Source organism: Mus caroli, chromosome 4 (assembly GCF_900094665.2).
Source record: "Mus caroli chromosome 4, CAROLI_EIJ_v1.1, whole genome shotgun sequence".
Classification (NCBI taxonomy): Eukaryota; Metazoa; Chordata; class Mammalia; order Rodentia; family Muridae; genus Mus; species Mus caroli.
In genome coordinates, this window is record NC_034573.1 from 79,606,631 (window position 1) to 79,625,816 (window position 19,186).

Genomic DNA, 19,186 nt, shown 5'->3' on the forward strand with positions numbered 1-19,186 from the left:
GGCGGATTTCTGAGTTCAAGGCCAGCCTGGTCTACAAAGTGAGTTCCAGGACAGCCAGGGCTATACAGAGAAACCCTGTCTCGAAAAAAAAAAAAAAAAAAGACCAGGATATGTTTTATAGAGCATGGTATGGTGAGGTGAGAGGGGTGCCTCAGTGGGCCCATGCTGAAGTATCCCTTCCCCCTGAGGTACCAGCCATTGTACCAGGGTATAGTGTGGAATAGAGTTTATTTAAGGCATGGGAAGGGGAGTTCAGAAGGGAGTAGAGACAGAGAAAGACAGAGGAGCTAGGGCAGCCAGGAACAAATGGAGAAGAAGGGAAGAGGAGAGAAGGAAAAGGGGTCAGAGAGAGAAGAGACTCAGAGAAGGAAGGGTCAGAGAGTGAGGAGGGGTCTAACAGCTCCTTTTATAGCAAGCCAGGCATATCTGACTGTTGCCAGGTAACTGTTGGGTGAAGGCTAGAAGGAATGCCAACATAAATAAAAAAGGAAAGGGCGTGTCTCTCCTAGGTGTGATGGAGGAGAAAGTTATAGATAAAAAGGAGCATGTAGCCAGAGACAGGGACATCTGGGAGAGTGCAGAGTGGACATGACTCTGAGTCATGTGAGGAGAAGGGGAAGGGAAAGGGGGAAGTCCTGGGAAGGAGGAAGAAGAGAGAGGAGAAACAGGTGCAGCAACTGGGAGCTCAAAAGTGAAGGGGTAACTAGAATGGCTGATTATCTAGGAAAGGGCTGCTGGAGGACCATAGGCCCAGTTCAGACACTGGACTGGAGTTCAGTGGGGTTGGGGGCCAGGGTATGCTAGCCAGGAAGATCCCGTGTTAGGTAGAGACTAAGGGATGCAGAGAGAACCTGGTAACCAGGTCCACTTTGATATGTTAGATAGGCACCTCAGCCCTTTGTCCCAGGTGTGAAACCTGACACTTAGTAATCCTTAACTCTTGCTTGAATCTGAATATGTGATTACAAAATGGTTATTTTCTATTATTCCTTTTCCCCACCCACACCATTTGACATTCTTTTTTAAAAAAAGATTTATTTATTTATTTTATGTATGTGAGTACACTGTATCTGTATCTGTACAGATGGTTGTGAGCCTTCATGTGGTTGTTGGGAATTGAATTTTTAGGACCTCTGCTCGCTCTGATCAGCCCTGCTCACTTCTGTCAGCCCTACTCGCTCAGTCCCTGCTTGCTCCGGCCCAAAGATTGATTTATTATTATACATAAGTACACTGTAGCTGTCTTCAGATGCACCAGAAGAGGCCATCAGATCTCATTATGGGTGCTTGTGAACCACCATGTGGTTGCTGGGAATTGAACTCAGGACCTCTGGAAGAGCAGTCAATGTTCTTACCTGCTGAGCCATCTCTCCAGCCCACCATTTGACATTGTATTGTAAAAAGTCTTCTGACCTTCATTTTGTAGGATCAGAATGGGCTTGCATTTAATGTATTATAATTGTAATCTATTGCTACCATTCTTTGTCTTTTTGTATGCAGTTTACACCTGAATCATGCCCCCAGTTTCTGCCACACATTTTGATTCAGAGATCATCCACAGTTTGAATTATGGGAGACTCATTAACCTAGGACCTGTGACTACTGGCTGTCCTGGAACTCTGTAGACCAGGCTGCCTAAGACCCAGAGATCTATGTCCCTCTGCCTCCCTAGTCCTGGAATTAAAGGAGTAAGACACCACCGTTTGGCTCTGGGTATGTTTTTAAGCAATCAGAACTAGGAAGTGTTGTGATCATAAAAAGAGAAAGAAATATTAGAATATGTTCTGGCTGGGTGTGGGAAGGTAAGGTGTAGGGGAAGGGGATGTCTTGGTGGGCCCATGCCAAGGCATCCCTTCCCCCTGAGGGACCTAGCACACGAAGGTATAGTATAGAACAGAGTTTATTTAGGGCATGGGGAGGGGAGTTAAGAGGATAGCAGAGGCAGAGAAAGGCAGAGAGAAGGAAAGAGTAGAGAAGTAGAGGCTGGTCATGACCATGTGGAGGAAGGGGGTAAGGGAATTGGGGGGGGGGCGGGCAAGAGGCAAGAGAGCAAGAGAGGGAGGAGGGGCCTAGCAGCCTCTTTTATAGTGGGCCAGGCCTACCTGGCTGTTGCCAGGTAACTGGGGAGGAGCATACCTGGCTACTGCCAGATAACTGTAGGGGTGGAGTCCAGACAGAATGCCAATATTCCCCCGTTTTGGTTTAGTTAAAAAAGAAAAAATTAGGAAGAGGTGATGGTGAAGCAGGAATAGTGTTGATACCTAGCTGCTTCATGCTGACATTGGAGCAGCGTGTCTCTGGGGAACCTAGAGGGATGGGTATGGGGGATGTTTGTCCAGAGTTGGCTGCTTCCTTGCTGTCCAGGGTCTGTGGGGCCATCTGAGCATAGGTCGGAAGGAACAGGTCCAGTAAGAAGCGTTTGTGTCTGAGAGGAGATTGGAGCATCTGAAGGTTGCTTCTCTGGAGCTGTCCTGGATGTAGCAAGTGCCCGGACTTGTCAAGATGTTGGAACACATTATTACAAGTAGATAATAAGATTAAGTACATTTGGGAGAAAGTCACATTTTTCTTAAGATGTACATTTGAGCCGGGCAGTGGTGGCACACGCCTTTAATCCCAGCACTTGGGAGTTCGAGGACAGCCTGGTCTATAGAGTGAGTTCCAGGACAGCCAGGGCTACACAAAGAAACCCTGTCTAAAAAAAAAAAAAAAAAAAAAAAAAAAAAAAAAGATCGTGGTGACAGAAAATGAGTTTGTCCAGGCAGATTTAAGTCTGTGACCAAGCTGAGCATGCTGGCCATGAGAACAGCCAGGGGTGTAGGAACCTGGATAGGTAGGCACCGAGTTACAGGTGGTGGCTGTAGCTGCACAGTGCCTGGCCAGCGTACCTGTGGCCCCAGGGGCCAGTTGCTGCTGAGGCAGGGGTGCTTGGCAGCACCAAGTGTGAGTGGGCTGAGGGAGCTAGCAGGAGGGGGAGGAGGGCAGCCTGGAATTCTCAGTTGCAAGAAAGAAACTGTAATGCTCAGAGCTGGAGCCGCTAAGCTAAAGAGCAGTTTTCCAGGCCTAGCCTGGAATTCTCAGCCTCAAAAAAGAAACTGTCTCTGGGACCATGCAGATGGTCACTCTGACCAGTCGAGGATGAGGGCTTACCAGACCTGGGCTTGTGGCTGAGATGGAATGCAAACCTGCAGAGTTTCTGGATCTCAGTCACAGTACACCAATGTTGTGATCATAAAAAGACAACGAAATATTAATATATGTTTTGTGGGGGTGTAGGGGAAGTGGGTGCCTCAGTGGGCCCATGCCAAGGCATCCTTTCCCCCTGAGAGACCAGCCACATGACGATATAGCATGGAATAGAGTTTATTTAGGGCATGGGTAGGGGAGTTAAGAGGGTAGCAGAGGCAGAGAAAGGCAGAGAGAAGGAGAGAGTAGAGAAGTAGAGGCTGGCCATGACCATGTGGAGAGAGGGGGGAAGGGAATGGGGAGAGAGGGGGAGGAAGGGGGCAAGAGAGCAAGAGAGGGAGGAGGGGCCCAGTTGCCCCTTTTATAGTAGGCCAGGCCTACCTGGCTATTGCCAGGTAACTGTGGGGAGAAGCATACTTGGCTGCTGCCAGGTAACTGTGGCGGTGGAGTCCAGACAGAATACCAGCAGGAAGGACACACATACACACAGTTTTTTTAAAAAATCTCTTCTTGGGCTAGAGAGATGGCTCAGAGGTTAAGAGCACTGGCTGTTCTTCTAGAAGTCTGGAGTTCAATTCCCAGCAACCACATGGTGGCTCACAACCATCTATAAGGAAACTTGGTGCCCTCTTCTGGTCTGCATGCATACATGCAGGCAGAATGCTGTATGCAAGGTAAATAAATCTAAAGCAAAAACAACAAAAAATACCACTCAGACAACAAGAACCTAAAGGTTTCAAAAAATTTCTTCTTATGTGTATCTGCATTTGACTGTGTACATATGAGTGCAGGTACCCACAGAGGCCATGAAAGGATGTTGGATCTCCTGGAGCTAGAGTTAGAGGTAGTTGTGAACCTCCTCACATGGTTTCTGGGAATTGGACTCAGTTCTTTGGAAAGCATCAAGCACTCTTAACCTGCTGAGCCATCTCCAGCACAGTGGTTCTCAGTCTTCCTACTACTGCAACCCTTTACTACAGTTCTCACGTTATGGTGACCCCAATCATAAAGTTATATTTGTTGCCCTTTCATAACTGGAATTTTGCTACTATTATGAATCATAATATAAATATCTGATATATGACCCCTAGGTTGAAAACTGTTCTGGTACCTATTAATTGTTTTGAGACAGGATCTCATTTTCCCCAGTTGGCTTTTACATCTCCAATTCTCCTCTCTTTTTCTCTGTAGGGCTGGGTCATAGGCCTGTGCTCCCATCCCTGGCTCTTGTGGAATATCATCATTTTGAACAGGAGCCTTCTGTCCATTAGCAGTCCTTCTGCATTTCTCTTGAATCCCTGCCTGCCTGAGTCTGCTATTCATTCACTTCTGCTTCTATAGATTTGCTGTTCTAAGCATTTTAATGAAATAGAACCATATTGCATATGTTTGTCTGTGGCTGGCTTACTCCACTCAATTGTGTAAATAAATATCTCATACTACATTTTGGACATGTGGTACCGATGGATATTGGTACCAGTTGATGGACATGTAGACTGCTGTTATTGCTGTTGTAAATACTGTCCACATACATATGTAATAAGTCAATAAAACATACATGTACATATATGTATATTTAAATTATTGGAGCAGGGATATTGACTCATGTGCTAAAGTGTTTGCTGTGCAAGCAAGAGTACTTGATTCCCAGCATCCACATTAAAAAGCCAGGTGCTCCCATAATCCCAACACTGAGAGGGTAAGGAGGTGGGGATCCCTAGCATCTTGCTGGCCAGTCTACTGAATTGGTGAGCTCTAGGTTCAATGACAAACCTTGACTCAAAAAAAAAAAAAAAAAAGGCAGAAAAACCCTTGAGGAAGACACCCAGGATCTACCTCTGGCCTCCACAGGCTTGTGTTCACATACTCAAGGGCACTTCCTGCTCCTTAATAAAAAGTTAAAGAAAATCAAATTATTTTAATTTTTTCTAGTGATGCTGTAGATTGAACTCAGAACTTCTCCCAAACTAGGAAAGTAACTGAGGCATGTCCTCAACCTTAAAATTATAATTTTTGAATAGTTTTAGATTTAAAGAAAAGTTGAAACGGTGGTATGGATTTTTGTATTATTCTCCTGATAACATTGTATGTTACTTGTTGGATGTGGCCAGCCCCAATCTCCAGCGAATCTTCCCTGTTTGCCACTACACCTGGCCAGCTCAACTTTGCATAACATTCAAAAACGGAAGCTAGTTTTCCCAAGTAGATCAGTCAGTTAACAAATGGATTTACCCTATTTGCAGTGGTTGCCTGCATCCTCTACTTTCCAGGGCTTGTTTATCCTGCCTGGCTTTCTCTTTTCTTTCTTTTTTCCTCTTCCTCTTTCCTTCCTTCATCCCCACACACTCACCTTTCCTCCCTCCCTCCCCTCAGTCCTTCCCTCCTCTACTCCTCTGGCTCTGGCTGTCTTGAGACAGGACCTCAGTCAGTCAGTAGCCTTTGCTGATGTGAATGAAACTCACTGTCCAGCCTAGGCCTGGAACTTGCTTTAATCCGTCCATTTTAACTTTCTGTAGGCTAGCCTAAGCACTTTTAGGCATTTGTGTTTGCAGCCTCTTTTTACATCGCTCTTGTGTAAAACTTTGAGCCACAGACACAACAGTGGAGAATGTCATTGTTCTGTCAACTGATTTTATTCAAAATGACTTCAGTTTTATAGTTCTTTGACTTAAGTGGTATTGATAGAGCTGTCTAAAGGAAACCATTAATCCTCTCTTTTGCATTGTTTAAATGTAGCCAATAACTGATAAAATGGTACTTTCTTTGATAAAATTGCATGGTATGGGAACATGCAGATAAATTTTGAAAAAAAATTTTTTTTTCCGAGACAGGGTTTCTCTGTGTGGCCCTGGCTGTCCTGGAACTCACTTTGTAGACCAGGCTGGCCTCGAACTCAGAAATCTGCCTGCCTCTGCCTCCCAAGTGCTAGGATTAAAGGCATGCACCACCACACCCGGCAAATTTTGAAATTTTGATAACAGAGGAATTGTGGGGATGATATTTTGTTGTGTAAGTTGAATAATGTTTTGTCTACATTAATGAATGAATTCCCTGGGCACTAGGCATTGTACCACATGCCTTTAATTTCAGCACTTAGGAGGGAGAAGCTGTTATAAAATATAATGCGGTGGTAGGTGGAGTACCTGACTTGGCATGGGCCAAGGTGTCTTTCTGAGAAATTAGGCCATGTGACAGACCTGGTATAAGGGAAGTTTATTTGGGGGAAAGGAGGGGAGTGAGGACCTGGAGAAGGGGTAGAGCAGATAGAATTCATCAGAGCTGTTGGGGGTGGGAGGCAGAGGACAGAAAGAGAGGCCAGCCTGGAAAAAAGAGGGAGAGGGAGAGGGAGAGGGAGGGGGAGGGGTGGGGGAAGAAGGAAGAGGAGGAAAAGGAAGAGGAGGTAGGCTTTAGAAAAAGCTTTGTTAAACCTGAGCATGATGACGTATCCCTGTAATCCCTTCAGATGGAGGACAAATGAGAGTGTGAGACTATCCTGAGCTACAGAGTGAGTTCTAGCTAGTGTGGGTTTCAGAGTGAGACCCTGTCTTTAAAACACAGACAGGAAGAAAAGCTTTTGCTACATAGAGTTGCTCAAGGTTTAGAGCAAAGAGTCATGGGACACTGTGGGAATGTAAATTGGTACAAACATGAAAATTAATTAGGAAGATTACTCAAAATTATATTAAAAATAGAACCACTATATGGTCTGGCAATCAAACGTCTATAGCCAGAGTAAAGTTTCTGTCTTGAGGTGATACCTAACCCCAGGCTCATTTCAGCAGGGTATAGAGATAACTTAGTGTCACTAAGCAGATGAATGAATAAAAGATGTGAGGTACACATACACAGAGAAATAGTGTTCAGCCGTAAGGTAGATGCAGTATGAAGTGCTCATGGTGAAGAGTTAAATGTCTAGTATTTGGGCATTTCAGAGGATGAGGCCAAAGGATAAAAGGATTGCTGTGACTGATCCCCACTCCTCCATCACCCCCACTGGGAAAAAAAATCAAACATAAATAAGTGCAGGACTGGAAAGATAGCTCAGCAGTTAAGAACACTGACTTTTCTTTCAGAGGACCTGGGTTCAGTTCCCAGCACATCAGGCATCTCAAAACAGCTTGTAGCTCCAGCTTCAGAATTCAAACGCTCTAGCCTTTTCAGGATCTTTTAAGCTCATGCGCATATAGTCTTACACAGATACATATATTTTATTTTTTATTTTTTGTTTTTCTTTGGTTTTTTTTTTGTTTGTTTGTTTGTTTTTTGTTTTTTTGAGGCTGGGTTTCTCTGTATAGCCCTGGCTGTCCTGGAACTCACTTTGTAGACCAGGCTGGCCTCGAGCTCAGAAATCCACCTACCTTTGCCTCCCAAGTGCTGGGATTAAAGGCGTGCGCCACCACGCCCGGCAATACATATATTTTAAAATGATTTTTAATTTTATGTTATGGATGATATGTCTGAATGTATATTTGTGCTTTACATGCATTCAGTGCCTTTAGAGGCTAGAAGAGAATCTGGGAAATTAGACACTTGTGAGCTGGGAATTGAACCCAGGTCCTCTGTAAGAGCAGCCAGCCGTCTTAATCTCTGAGCATCACCCCAGTCCCCAAGACACATAATTTACAAATAAAAACATAATCTTTTTAAAAATTATTTATTTATTTATGTATATGAGTACACTGTAGCTGTCTTCAGACACATCAGAAGAGGGTATCAGATCACATTGCAGATGGTTGTGAACCACCACATGGTTGCTGGGAATTGAACTCACGACCTTTAAGAAGAGTAGCCAGTGCTCTTAACCTCTGAGCCATCTCACCAGCCCCAAAAATAAATCTTAAAAAATAAGAGAGGCAGAGGTAAGTAGATCTCCAAGAGTTCAAGGTTAGTTTGGTCTGCTAGCAAGTTCTGTGCTGGCCAGGGATACATAATGAGACTCTGTTTCAAAAAACAACAGCAACAAAACCCTTTTAACCTCTTATTATCCTCTCCTGGAGCATCCCCTTTGTTTACTGCTCTAGTTGGCCCATGAGCCTGGGAGGCAATTTATACTCTGAGGTTTAGATCACAAGGACAAGCCACACATGGCAAAAACATAGTTTTCCATAGAGGCATATGAATAACAACAGCTGAAGCAAACTCATTCCTATCTGCTACCTGCCTGGTAGGAACACAAAAACACATTCCAAGAATAATTCTCTTTTGAAGGTCTGAGGTTACAAGACTTTTTGTCTTGTTTTCTTGGAGTTGTCTCACAAGCACTCAGAATTCTCACATTACTCCATTTTCAGACTGTGTTCCTTCTTCCAAATTAGTACCCCTTTTATTTTATTTTTTAAAGACCTATTAATAGATATTTAAATAATTTATAAATTAATAAATTTAATAATAAATGTGTATGAGTGCATGTACGTATATGCACGTGCCTGGTGCCTACAGAGGTCAGAAGAGGGTATCAGGTCCCCTGGAACTGGAATAGTTACATAGTTGTGAGCCACCACGTAGGTGCTGGAAACCAAACCTGGGTCTTTTAAAAAAACAGCAGGTGCTCTTAACTATTGAGCCATTACTCCAACTGTTTCCACACCATATTGCTGTTGTCATGATGCTAACTAGAACACAGGGCTGCAAGATAGTAACTTTACTCTGCCTAGATAATTAGAAGTGGAATTTATTACTTAATATGTTGTTATATGATAGGTATTGAATGCAAAATATATGTGATTTGAGGAGATAATAAGAAATATGCAGTAATTTGAAGAAATTCAATTATGCAAAATATTTGTCTTACAAGTAGTTGAAAATAAAAAAAAATTGAATGACATATAGAAAAGACCCACATGGTTAGAAATTAACTAATGCATTTTTAAACAAAATGTGGGCTGGGAGGTGGTAGTGCATGACTTTAATCCCAGTCCTCAGAGGTAGTGGTTAGCCTGGTCTACAGAATGAGTTTCAGGACAGCCAGGGCTACACAGAGAAGCCCTGTCTTAGAAAACAAACAAACAAATAAACAAACAACAAAAACCAAAGTGTGTGTCAGTCAGTGAGGGGTTCAAAAAGCAATTTAGAAGACATTTGAAATAGTCCAAAAATGAAAATAAAACATAATAGATTTTAAAATGTACCTAAACCAGTAGAAAAATGGAGTATTTATTATTAAGTTACTCTTATTAAAAAGTTCTGTACTCCAGTATCTTAAGTACTTTATATATCTATCCTCACAGTTACTTGAAGAAATACATTGTATCATGAACCAATTTAATACTTAGGAAACTGAGTCTCAGGGAGGTGTGGTCACATTGCTTAAAGTCAAGGTCACACTGCCAAGTTGATGGTGCTTTAAATCCTTGAGGCTTGCCATTGAACACTGTCCATCAAAATCCTGGACTTGAATAGGATCAGATGTGCACTCATGCCCATGGGCTCCTCCAGCAATTTAGAGTATATCACTTTGATATTTACAACAAGTGATCACATTTATTTTTTGTTCTGCATAGACTGGCTGAGGAAAACTTACTGGTGCCCATAGGGAAAGCTCATATATGAGCTGAGGAGCTAATATGCTCATAACTTTATATCCTCTGAACCTTAAAATGGCCAACTCTCATTTGCTATTTCTTCCTAGAAATCAAACAAATAAACAAAGACAGAGTGTGCTCAACTAAAAACTGAAGGATACCAACGTGCAGTATTCACACCAGGGTTCTTTGAATCACTGGTGTAGAAGATAATATTCAAATCATATGTACAGTAGACAGTCTAGAACAACAGACCTGACAATTTAAGGAGAAAGGATATATAGTGAACCATAAATGTATCTAAATAAATTACTTTTTTTCATGTATATATATATATATATATATATATATATATATATATATATAAAGTTCTGTACTCTTTTCCTCAGCAATGCATTTTAAATAAAATCAAAACATACTATATACATTTATGAAAGTGCCATAATGAAACTCATTTTGTGTATAATATGTGCTAATAAAAAACTTGAGAAGACAATAGAATGGATAAAGTGTACAACTCACACTTAAAATGTACGAATCTTAGAGGGGCTAGAGGTTTCGAAACCCCTCACTTGTAACTGAAGGGCTATTGACAGTTGATGGCTTCTGGTGGAGAGAGACTCAATTTTCTTTAAGGGTTGTGGCTCCTGGTAGGTTAACACAGGGGGTCAACACTCTGTAGTGGATGGCCTCACCTCCCTTAGTATGTGGGTACCACAAATTAGATTTAGTGTTTTTATTTCTTCAAAACAAAAGACCAGTTGTGAGGTGGAAAGGATGGTCTGGGTAGAGCTGGGAGGAGTCAGAACAACATGGGGGGGGTAAATATAATCAAAATATATTGCATGATTGTCTTAGGGTTTTATTGCTGTGAAAAGACACCAAGAACAAGGCAACTCTTATGTTTAACTGGGGTTTGTGTACAGTTTCAGAAGTCTAGTTTATTATCATTCATGGTGGGAAGCATGGCAGTGTGCAGGCAGAGGGACTGGAAAAAGAGCTGAGAGTTCTACATCTTCATTTGCAGGCATCAGAAGGGGATTGTGTACCACACTGGGTGTAGTTTGAGCATAGGAGATTGCCCCCACAGTGACACACTTCCTCCAACAATGACATGCCTCCGAATAGTGCCATTCCGTATGGGTCAAGCATTCAAATACATATATCTGTGGGGGCCAAGCCTATTCAAACTACCATAATGATATCCATAATTAACTAACTCAAGTATTATATTAAAAGATATAAGTCTATACACTTGGGAAAACATTGTCAAATCAAGATAGTGAAAATATCCATCAATATTCTAAATTTCCTTCTACCTCATTATTATCTCCTCATAGTGTCTTCTACCAATATAGTTTCTATCATTCGTTCATTCATTCATTCATTCGGCAGGGTTTCTCCGGGTAGTCCCAGCTGGCCTTGAACTCCAAGATCTGCCTGGCTCTACACCTGTATACCAGAATAGGGCATCAAATCTCTTTATAGATGGTCATGAGCCATCCAGTGGTTGCTGGGAATTGAACTCAGGACCTCTGGAATAGCAGCCAGTGGGTTTTTTGTTTTTTGTTTTTCAATTTTTTATTATTTTCTTCATTTACATTTCAAATGCTATCCCAAAAGTCCCCTATACCCTCCCCCTGCCCTGCTCTCCTACCTACCCACTCCCACTTCTTGGCCCTGGCGTTCCCCTGTACTGGGACATATAGTTTGCAAGACCAAGGGGCCTCTTTTTCCAACGATGGCTGACTAGGCCATCTTCAGCTACCTATGCAGCTGGAGACATAAGTTCTCGGGGTACTGGTTATTTCATATTGTTCCACCTATAGGGTTGCAGACCCCTTCAGCTCTTTGGGTACATTCTCTAGCTCCTCCATTGGGGGCCTTGTGTTCCATCCAATAGATGACTATGAGCATCCACTTCTGTGTTTGCCAGGCACTGTCATAGCCTCACCAGAGACAGCTATATCAGGGTCCTTTCAGCAACATCTTGCATTCTTAACCGCAGAGCTATCTCACAAGTCCCCCCTACCCCCCTTTATGTATGTGAGTGTTTTGCCTACTTGTATGCCTTTGCACTACATTTATGCAGTGCCTTTGGAGGCCAGAAGAAGGTGTCAGATCCCCTGGGAGTGGAGTTACAGATGGTTTTGAGCCTCCCTGTGGGTTCTGGGAATGGAACCTGGGTCCTTTGGAAGAGCAGCTAATGCTCTTAACTGCTAAGCCATCTCTCCAGCCCAGAATGATTTTACTTTTATTACATGTGTATGAATGTTTTGTGTACATATGTATATATGCATGTATGTATGTTTATGTCCCATGTATACATGGTACTCAGGAGGCAAGGAGAAGGCATTAGATTCCCCAAAATTGGAGTTACAGACAGGTGTGAACTGACATATAGGCACTAGGAATTGAACCTATCTTTTCTGGAAGAGTAGCCACTAAACTATCTCTGCAATCAGTATTTAAAATGTATATAGGCATGGTGGTGTATGCTTTAATCCAGGCAGTGGTGAGGCAGATACACAGGCTTGGTCTAAAGGGTCAGTTCTGTGCCAGGGGCTACACAGTAAACCTTGTCTCAAATATATATATACACATATATACACACACACACACACACATACATACATACATACATACATACATACATACACATATATACACACACTAATAAGAGCAACAAAAATACAAATGGAATCATGTGTGCATTCTTGGCAGGGGGGGGTTGGTTGCTTCTACTCACAATAATTTCACATCTTTTTTTAAATTCATCCATAGTACTAACTAGTATTAATATTGCATAAATCTTTACTGAATAATAGTTTGTATGCCTGAATAGTAGTGTGTATGTGCCACATTGTGAGTGTGAAGATCAGAGGACAGATTGCAGGGGCACTGGCTCTCTCCCTTTGTGGGTTTCAGGTATCAAGCTGAGGTCATTAGGCTTTTGAGGAAGATATTTTATTCCTTGTGCCACCTCAATAGTCCCCTTTTTCAAGTTTTGAAACAGGATCTCACTGTGTAGTGCTGGCCTCAAACTCAAAATCCTCCTGTTTTATCTTTCCAAGTGCTGGACTGCAGGTTAAGCCACTATACTCAGCTGATGATCTTAAAGGAAGAGCTATAGATACATGAAATGAATATAGTTGTGTTGCAAATGTACTAGATTTTGTTGTAGGTAAACGCTGACAAGATGATAGAATGCTTGTACAAAATGAAGTTTGGTTACAAATGTGATTTAGGAATAATAGCTGATTACTCCTAACTCAGGAATGTCTTAATTTTGATCAGTGTAAAGTATTTCCAGCCAATGGTACATTCTCTCTTCTTCTAGGAAATAGAACAGCCATCATGATAGAAGACAAAGGACCTAGAGTGACAGACTACTTCGTTGTGGCAGGTCTCACTGATACATCCACTCTTTTGGATCAAGAAATAAATCGTACAGATACTAACTCGATTGGCCCTAAAGCTCCAATCACAGACATTGCTGTTATTATCAAATCAGCTGGGGAGACTGTACCTGAAGGTTACACCTGTGTTGAAGCCACTCCATCCGCACTCCAAGCAAACTTGAATTATGGAAGTCTGAAGAGCCCAGAGCTTTTCCTGTGTTACAGGAGAGGGAGAGATAAACCACCCCTTACAGATATTGGGTATGGTCACTTTCTCTAGCTATGTATGGTAAAGGGAATTACATTTATTTAAAGGTAAAAATGGTACACAATAGAAATGTGAAGTTTCTGATAGTTTTATTATTTTTTATTTTAAGATTAAGTTTAAAGATTTAAAAGTCTTCCTCCCTTCCCCCAACCATTTCCTCCCTCTTGCTCTGTCTAGCCCATAGGTTTTTTCTTTTTTCTTTTCCTCATTACAGATGGTTGTGAGCTACCCTGTGGTTTCTGGATTTGAACTCATGACCTCTGGAAGAGGAGTCAGTGCTCTTAACTGCTGAGATATCTCACCAGCCCTATACATCTTATTTAGATATAAAAACATGAGGCGTTATGATAATAGGCATTGTGTGTTTAAGAGAGGACATATGTTGAATGATGAATGACTATAAACATGAACATCTTTAGGGAAGGGCATTCCTCTTTAAAATATGTATGTGGAAGCTAAGTGGTGACTCATAACTGTATCCAAACACTTGGGAGGTGGAAGCAGGAAGGTTAAAACATTGAGGTCATCCTTGTCTGTATACCAGGTTCAAGACCAACCTAGGCTACATGAGATCCTATCTCAAATATTGGGGTTGGGGGGAAGTCTTTTCTTCTCCCTCCCTGGAGATGGGCCTGCTTTGTTTAACATACAAGCTTCTGGGTTCAGTTCCCAGCACTGCTTATAAAAACAATAGCTGGACAGTAACGGTGCACTCAGCACTCAGAAGGCAGAGGCAGGTGGATCTCTGAGTTCCAGGCCAGCGTGGTCTACACAGTGAGCTCCAGGACAGCCAAGGCTGTGTTGAAAAAAAAAACCAAACCAACCAGCCAATAAAACTATTGTGGGAGGCTGAGAGATGGCTCGGTAGTTAAGAAGACTGGCTGCTTTTTTGGAAGACCTGGGTTCAATTCCCATAACTCATATTGCAGCTCACAACTGCCTGTAAATCCACAGGATATGACACCCTCATATAGACATAAAAATAAATCATTAGAAAAAAGATTAGTAGTTATAGTTTGTTAATTGTCCATTAAGATTTCTTTTTTTGTAACTGCTGCAAAGACTTAATTTCAAAAATTTGTGTTGATATTTTTCTCTGAAAATGATATTACTTTTCTAATCCCCTGATGATTTACTGTGTGTGGATATTATATTGAAGTGCCATGTTTATTATAACTACTTCTATAAAAACTGATTGTAGAACCCGGTGGTCATAGAGGTACTCGCCTGTGATCTTGGCAGGATCAGTATTCAAGGCTGTTTGACGATGTATCTAGTTTGATAGATTACTTGAAAGCCTGTCTTAGAGCTAAACCCACCCTCAACACACACACACACACACACACACACACACACGAGAATTGTGGTTTTGACCATTTGCATGTCTTTTTTGAATGTCTGTGTACATTCTTCACCTACTTTAAAAAACAGGGACATTTCATTTTAAGCATTTTTAAAAAATAGTACTTAACTTGGTTTCTAGAGACATGGTCTAACTGCACAGCCCAGTCTAGAGCTTTCAGTCCTGCTTAGCTGACCTGAGTCCTGGCAAAAACCAGTTTAGTTGAAAATATTTTTAGCTTGACACAGAAACTACAAGGGCAACAGAGTTCTCATATGTCCTTCATCAAGCTTTGTGCCTTCTTATTAGTTTATATATTTTTAAAAATTTTACTTTTTTTAAAATTATTTATTATTTACTTTATGTGTGAGGGTGTTTTGTGTTATGTATGTCTGTGTGCCACATGGGTGCTGGGAATCTCCTAGTAGAGCAGGTAGGCTCTTAACTACTGAGCTATCTCTCCAGCCCAACTTGACTTAATGTTTTTGAGACAGGGTCTCACTACGTAGTTCTGACTGACCTCGAACTCATACGTAAATTATGTAGAGATCTATTGGCCTCTTCCCCCTGAGTTCTGGGAGGAAAGGTACATACCACCACACCTGGCCCTCTTTATTTTCCTGAGGCAGTCTAATTATACATGGTGTGCTAACATGACCTGTTGTGTGTACATTTAAAAATTGTCTTATTTTATGTTACTTGCAGATTTTTTCACTCTTTGTATACTTTTTTTTTTTACTTATTCTTTTTAAAATTACTTTGTTCATGTACAAATGTGTGTGTGTGGGGGGGTATATGTGGAGTTCATCGTACAGGAGTTATTTCTCTGTTTTCACCATGTGGGTCTCAGTGATCAATCAGAGCTAAGGTTGGCTTGGCAGTAAGTGCCCTTACCTACTGAGCCAGAGAGGGTTGGGCGATTTTGTTTGTTTGTTTGATTGTTTTGATACAGGATTTCACTTTGTAGACCAGGCTGAACTGGAGTTCCCCGTGTATCCAAGGCAGGCCTTGGACTTTGTTAGTCTTGTACCTCAATTGGGATGCTTGGCACATTTTACTTATTTGATTGGGTTTTGTTGTTGTTTGCTTTCTTTCCCTGTCTGGCCTGGAATTTGGATAAACCAGGCGGGCCTTGAAGTAATGGTGATCCTCGTGCCTCTGCCTTCCTAGTAAGTGGAGTTCGTTCTGTCTAAGGATTTTTGAAGATAAAAGTGTGACAAGAATTAGGAGGCATGTTTTTCTAAAACCACCTGAATACTCTGTAGAATTTGAAGAGCCTGACCTGAAGATGTCTGTAGTATTCCCGTTCCTTCCTTATGTGTCTTGTCATGAAAAGTTGAATGGCTCAATCCAATTTTTACTTCTTAAATCATGTATAAGCCTTTAAAAAGTAATCCAGAGAAGTATAATTTCTAAAATAACAATTTTAGTTATGGTTGAAGTTTGGAGAGCAACAGAGATGGCTAAACTTTTGTTTGCTCATTTCAAGAAGAAAACAGCATTAACTTAAAACCTTTCTCTCCCTCCCTCCCTGTCATACAGAGTGCTATATGAAGGAAAAGAAAGGCTTATGCCAGGATGTGAAGTGATCCAAGCCACGCCATACGGCCGCTGTGCCAATGTCAACAATAGTTCAACTACTTCTCAAAGAATCTTTATCACCTATCGAAGGGCCCCTCCAGTGCGGTCCCAGAATTCCTTGGCTGTCACTGATATCTGTGTTATTATAACCAGTAAAGGAGAAGCCCCTCCGCATACTTTCTGCAAAGTTGATAAAAATTTAAACTGTGGCATGGTAAGAACAAAGTTGTTTCCTTTTCAAGGTTTTGTTTGGAAATAAGCCAAAAAAGTTTAATACTGGGTCCATAGTATATTTTCATATTTTTACGATTCTTGTTTATATTTTTATGTCTCCATTTTTTACATTTAAAAGAACTTGTGGAGCTGGGCATTAAACCAGGGCCTTGGGTATACTAGACTACTTCCTTATTATGGAGTGTTATCTGTGTCTTTCTAATATGCATAAATCATGATTTTTAATATTCTGATGACACAGAAAAAGTATAATTTTAGCTTGAGATTTTATGTATGTGTGTATTTTAATATTTTGTGTTGTATCAATATCGAGCTTTATTAACTTTTGGTTTTCAGTAGTAGCTTTAAGAAGAGTTCAGATAGATTGACTGGAGAGTAAGAACTCTCCCTCACATTGTGCTTTTACTTTGTGGCAGAGCTACTGAAATTCAGACATGACTATAATCCCAGCACGGAGGTGTGGGCAGAAGAGTCAGGAGTTCAAAGCCAACCTAAGGAAATAGAGCATTCCTTAGCCAATCTGGGCTACAAAAGTCAGACCTGCTTCAAATAAGCACACAGAGTTGTGAAGGAAGAAATTGGGCATATTCATTTGAGTTATAGTTTTATAAAACTAACGCTTATGTTGGGTTAGATTTACTGTGAAGATAGATGGTGATGCATACATCCATAACTGTTAGTGGAGGAGATAGCCTCATAATCTCCTAGGGAATTCAGGCTTTCCTATTTTGGACTTTAGTATCTGTACCTCGTTGTGTGGCTTTCTTTCAAGCACTAGTAGACTCTGAATGATTACAAAACTATAAGCTTTTTAAAAAGTTAACCCACCCTACCCCCATGTGTGTGCATGTAGCTTTGCATATGTGCACACATGGAGGACAGGAGATCACTTTTGGGAGTTGAGTCTCTATTTCTAGCATGTGGCTCCCAGGAGATTGAACTCAGGTTGTCAGGCTTCAGTGGGCACCTTTGTCCACTGAGCCATCACCCACTGGCCTCATCAACTTCTAAACTTTTTGAAACTGTCTTTTAAAAAAAAACAACAAAACCAAAAACCCAACTTGTTCTTTCCAGTTAGTGTTGTCAACCCCCTTTTTATGTTATTCTATATAGAATGTTTGGTAAATAGTGTATTTATTTATTTAGGGGTGCTGGAATTGAATTCTACCCTTATAAATGTAGGTTTTAGTTTAAGAATATTTATTATTGTTATGGTTGTTGTTGAGTCAGAGTCTCATGCATGCCATCCCAGGCTGGTCTGGAAATGGCTATGCAGGTAAAGACCTTGACCTCCCGGTCTCCATAGTCCCCACCTTCCCAGTGCCGAGATAACATGTATGGACCACCAAGCCCAAGTTTATGTGGCACTGAGGGATCAAACTCAGGATCTCACACATACTAGGCAGGCATTTATAAATAAAGAAGACACCTAGCTCTTCCCTGCCACCCCCACCCCCACCCCACATCCCAACACTTACACAGGGTTTCTCTGTGTGGCCCTGGCTAACCTGGGCCTTGCTCTGTAGACCAGACTGGCTTCAAAACTTATAGGCATCCTCTTGCCTCTGTCTCTAGAGTGCTGGGATTAAAGGTGTGCACCACCATTGCTCTTTTTGTTTGTTTTTAAAGACAGGATCTTTATATTTTGTAACCCAGGGTGGCCTCAAATTCAATACCCTCTGCTTTCTCATCCTGAATACTAGGATTACAGGCAGGTATTAGCCCACCTGACTCACTAAGTTGTAAATGATTTGTGTGGATAAATATCAAAATCTCTAAGTGACATTTAAGATCATCAGTTCCGCCCTTTCACTTTTGGTTAGGTTTTTGAAAACTTATTTATCTTTTTACAGTGGGGTTCCAATGTGTTTCTGTGTTACAAGAAGTCTGTGCCTGCTTCAAATGCAATAGCATATAAGGCTGGTAAGTGAACTGAAGATCTGTCCCAGTGGAACAAACGGGCTGGCTAGAAGAGACAAAATATGTTCCGTTATATACTCTGTAGAATTGATTTATTTATTAGTTACAATTTTAGCGTGTAAATGCTTAAGTTTTCATGTTATATGATGTTAGATTTACTAATACCACCCTCTATATGTTGTTAAATTTAGGCTTCTGTCCAGGCAAGCATTTGAGGCATAAACCTCCAAGCTTTTGGTCTACACTAATAGATTTAATAATTCAGTGGAAATTGCTTACTCTTTGTCTTTGTATTTGGCAATCATAAAGGTGTCAAACTGCGTCTTTACTCTTACATTTCCTTCTCTTATCTTTGTGTGTCTGATTTGAAAGCACATGTTACTTGCCATGAAAGGTGGACTTGCTTCCTTTCTCTCTTGTTGCAAAGAATCAGCTATATGGAGGAGAGGAGGGCCTGAGAAACTTTTCTGCCATGAAGTTTTTGGGAAATCTATCGCCACACTCTAACTGAACACTAAAGTGTCAAGGGCTGTAAAGATTTAAGTGTGACTTCTTCATCCCACTGGTATGGTGGGATAAAATCTGAAAATACAGGTATGCTCCAGTTGTAAATAGCACATACTGGAATGCTTCTTTGTGAAAAGAAGCAATGTCAATTACTTTTGCTTGTGCAGTTTTTGAGATGAAATTTTATTTTAGTAACATTAGGCAAATTCATATCTGAAAACTCTTG

General features: G+C 41.2%; 1 protein-coding gene across 4 annotated transcripts in view; it reads left to right on the forward strand.

Moving 5' to 3' along the window:
- The window catches only part of Dennd4c (DENN domain containing 4C), a 95,239-nt gene that overhangs the window by 7,925 nt on the left and 68,128 nt on the right, over nucleotides 1-19,186 (forward strand). For 3 of the 4 annotated variants that reach the window (XM_029475927.1, XM_029475926.1, XM_021159971.2), the window contains exons 2-4: nucleotides 13,048-13,369; nucleotides 16,261-16,513; nucleotides 18,387-18,456. In XM_029475927.1, the coding sequence (XP_029331787.1) occupies nucleotides 13,065-13,369; nucleotides 16,261-16,513; nucleotides 18,387-18,456 (628 nt within the window). In that variant the 5' untranslated portion in view covers nucleotides 13,048-13,064. Of the gene's footprint in view, nucleotides 1-13,047; nucleotides 13,370-16,260; nucleotides 16,514-18,386; nucleotides 18,457-18,960; nucleotides 19,048-19,186 lie in introns of those variants that run through there. The other variant, XM_029475928.1, reaches the window with a different exon arrangement.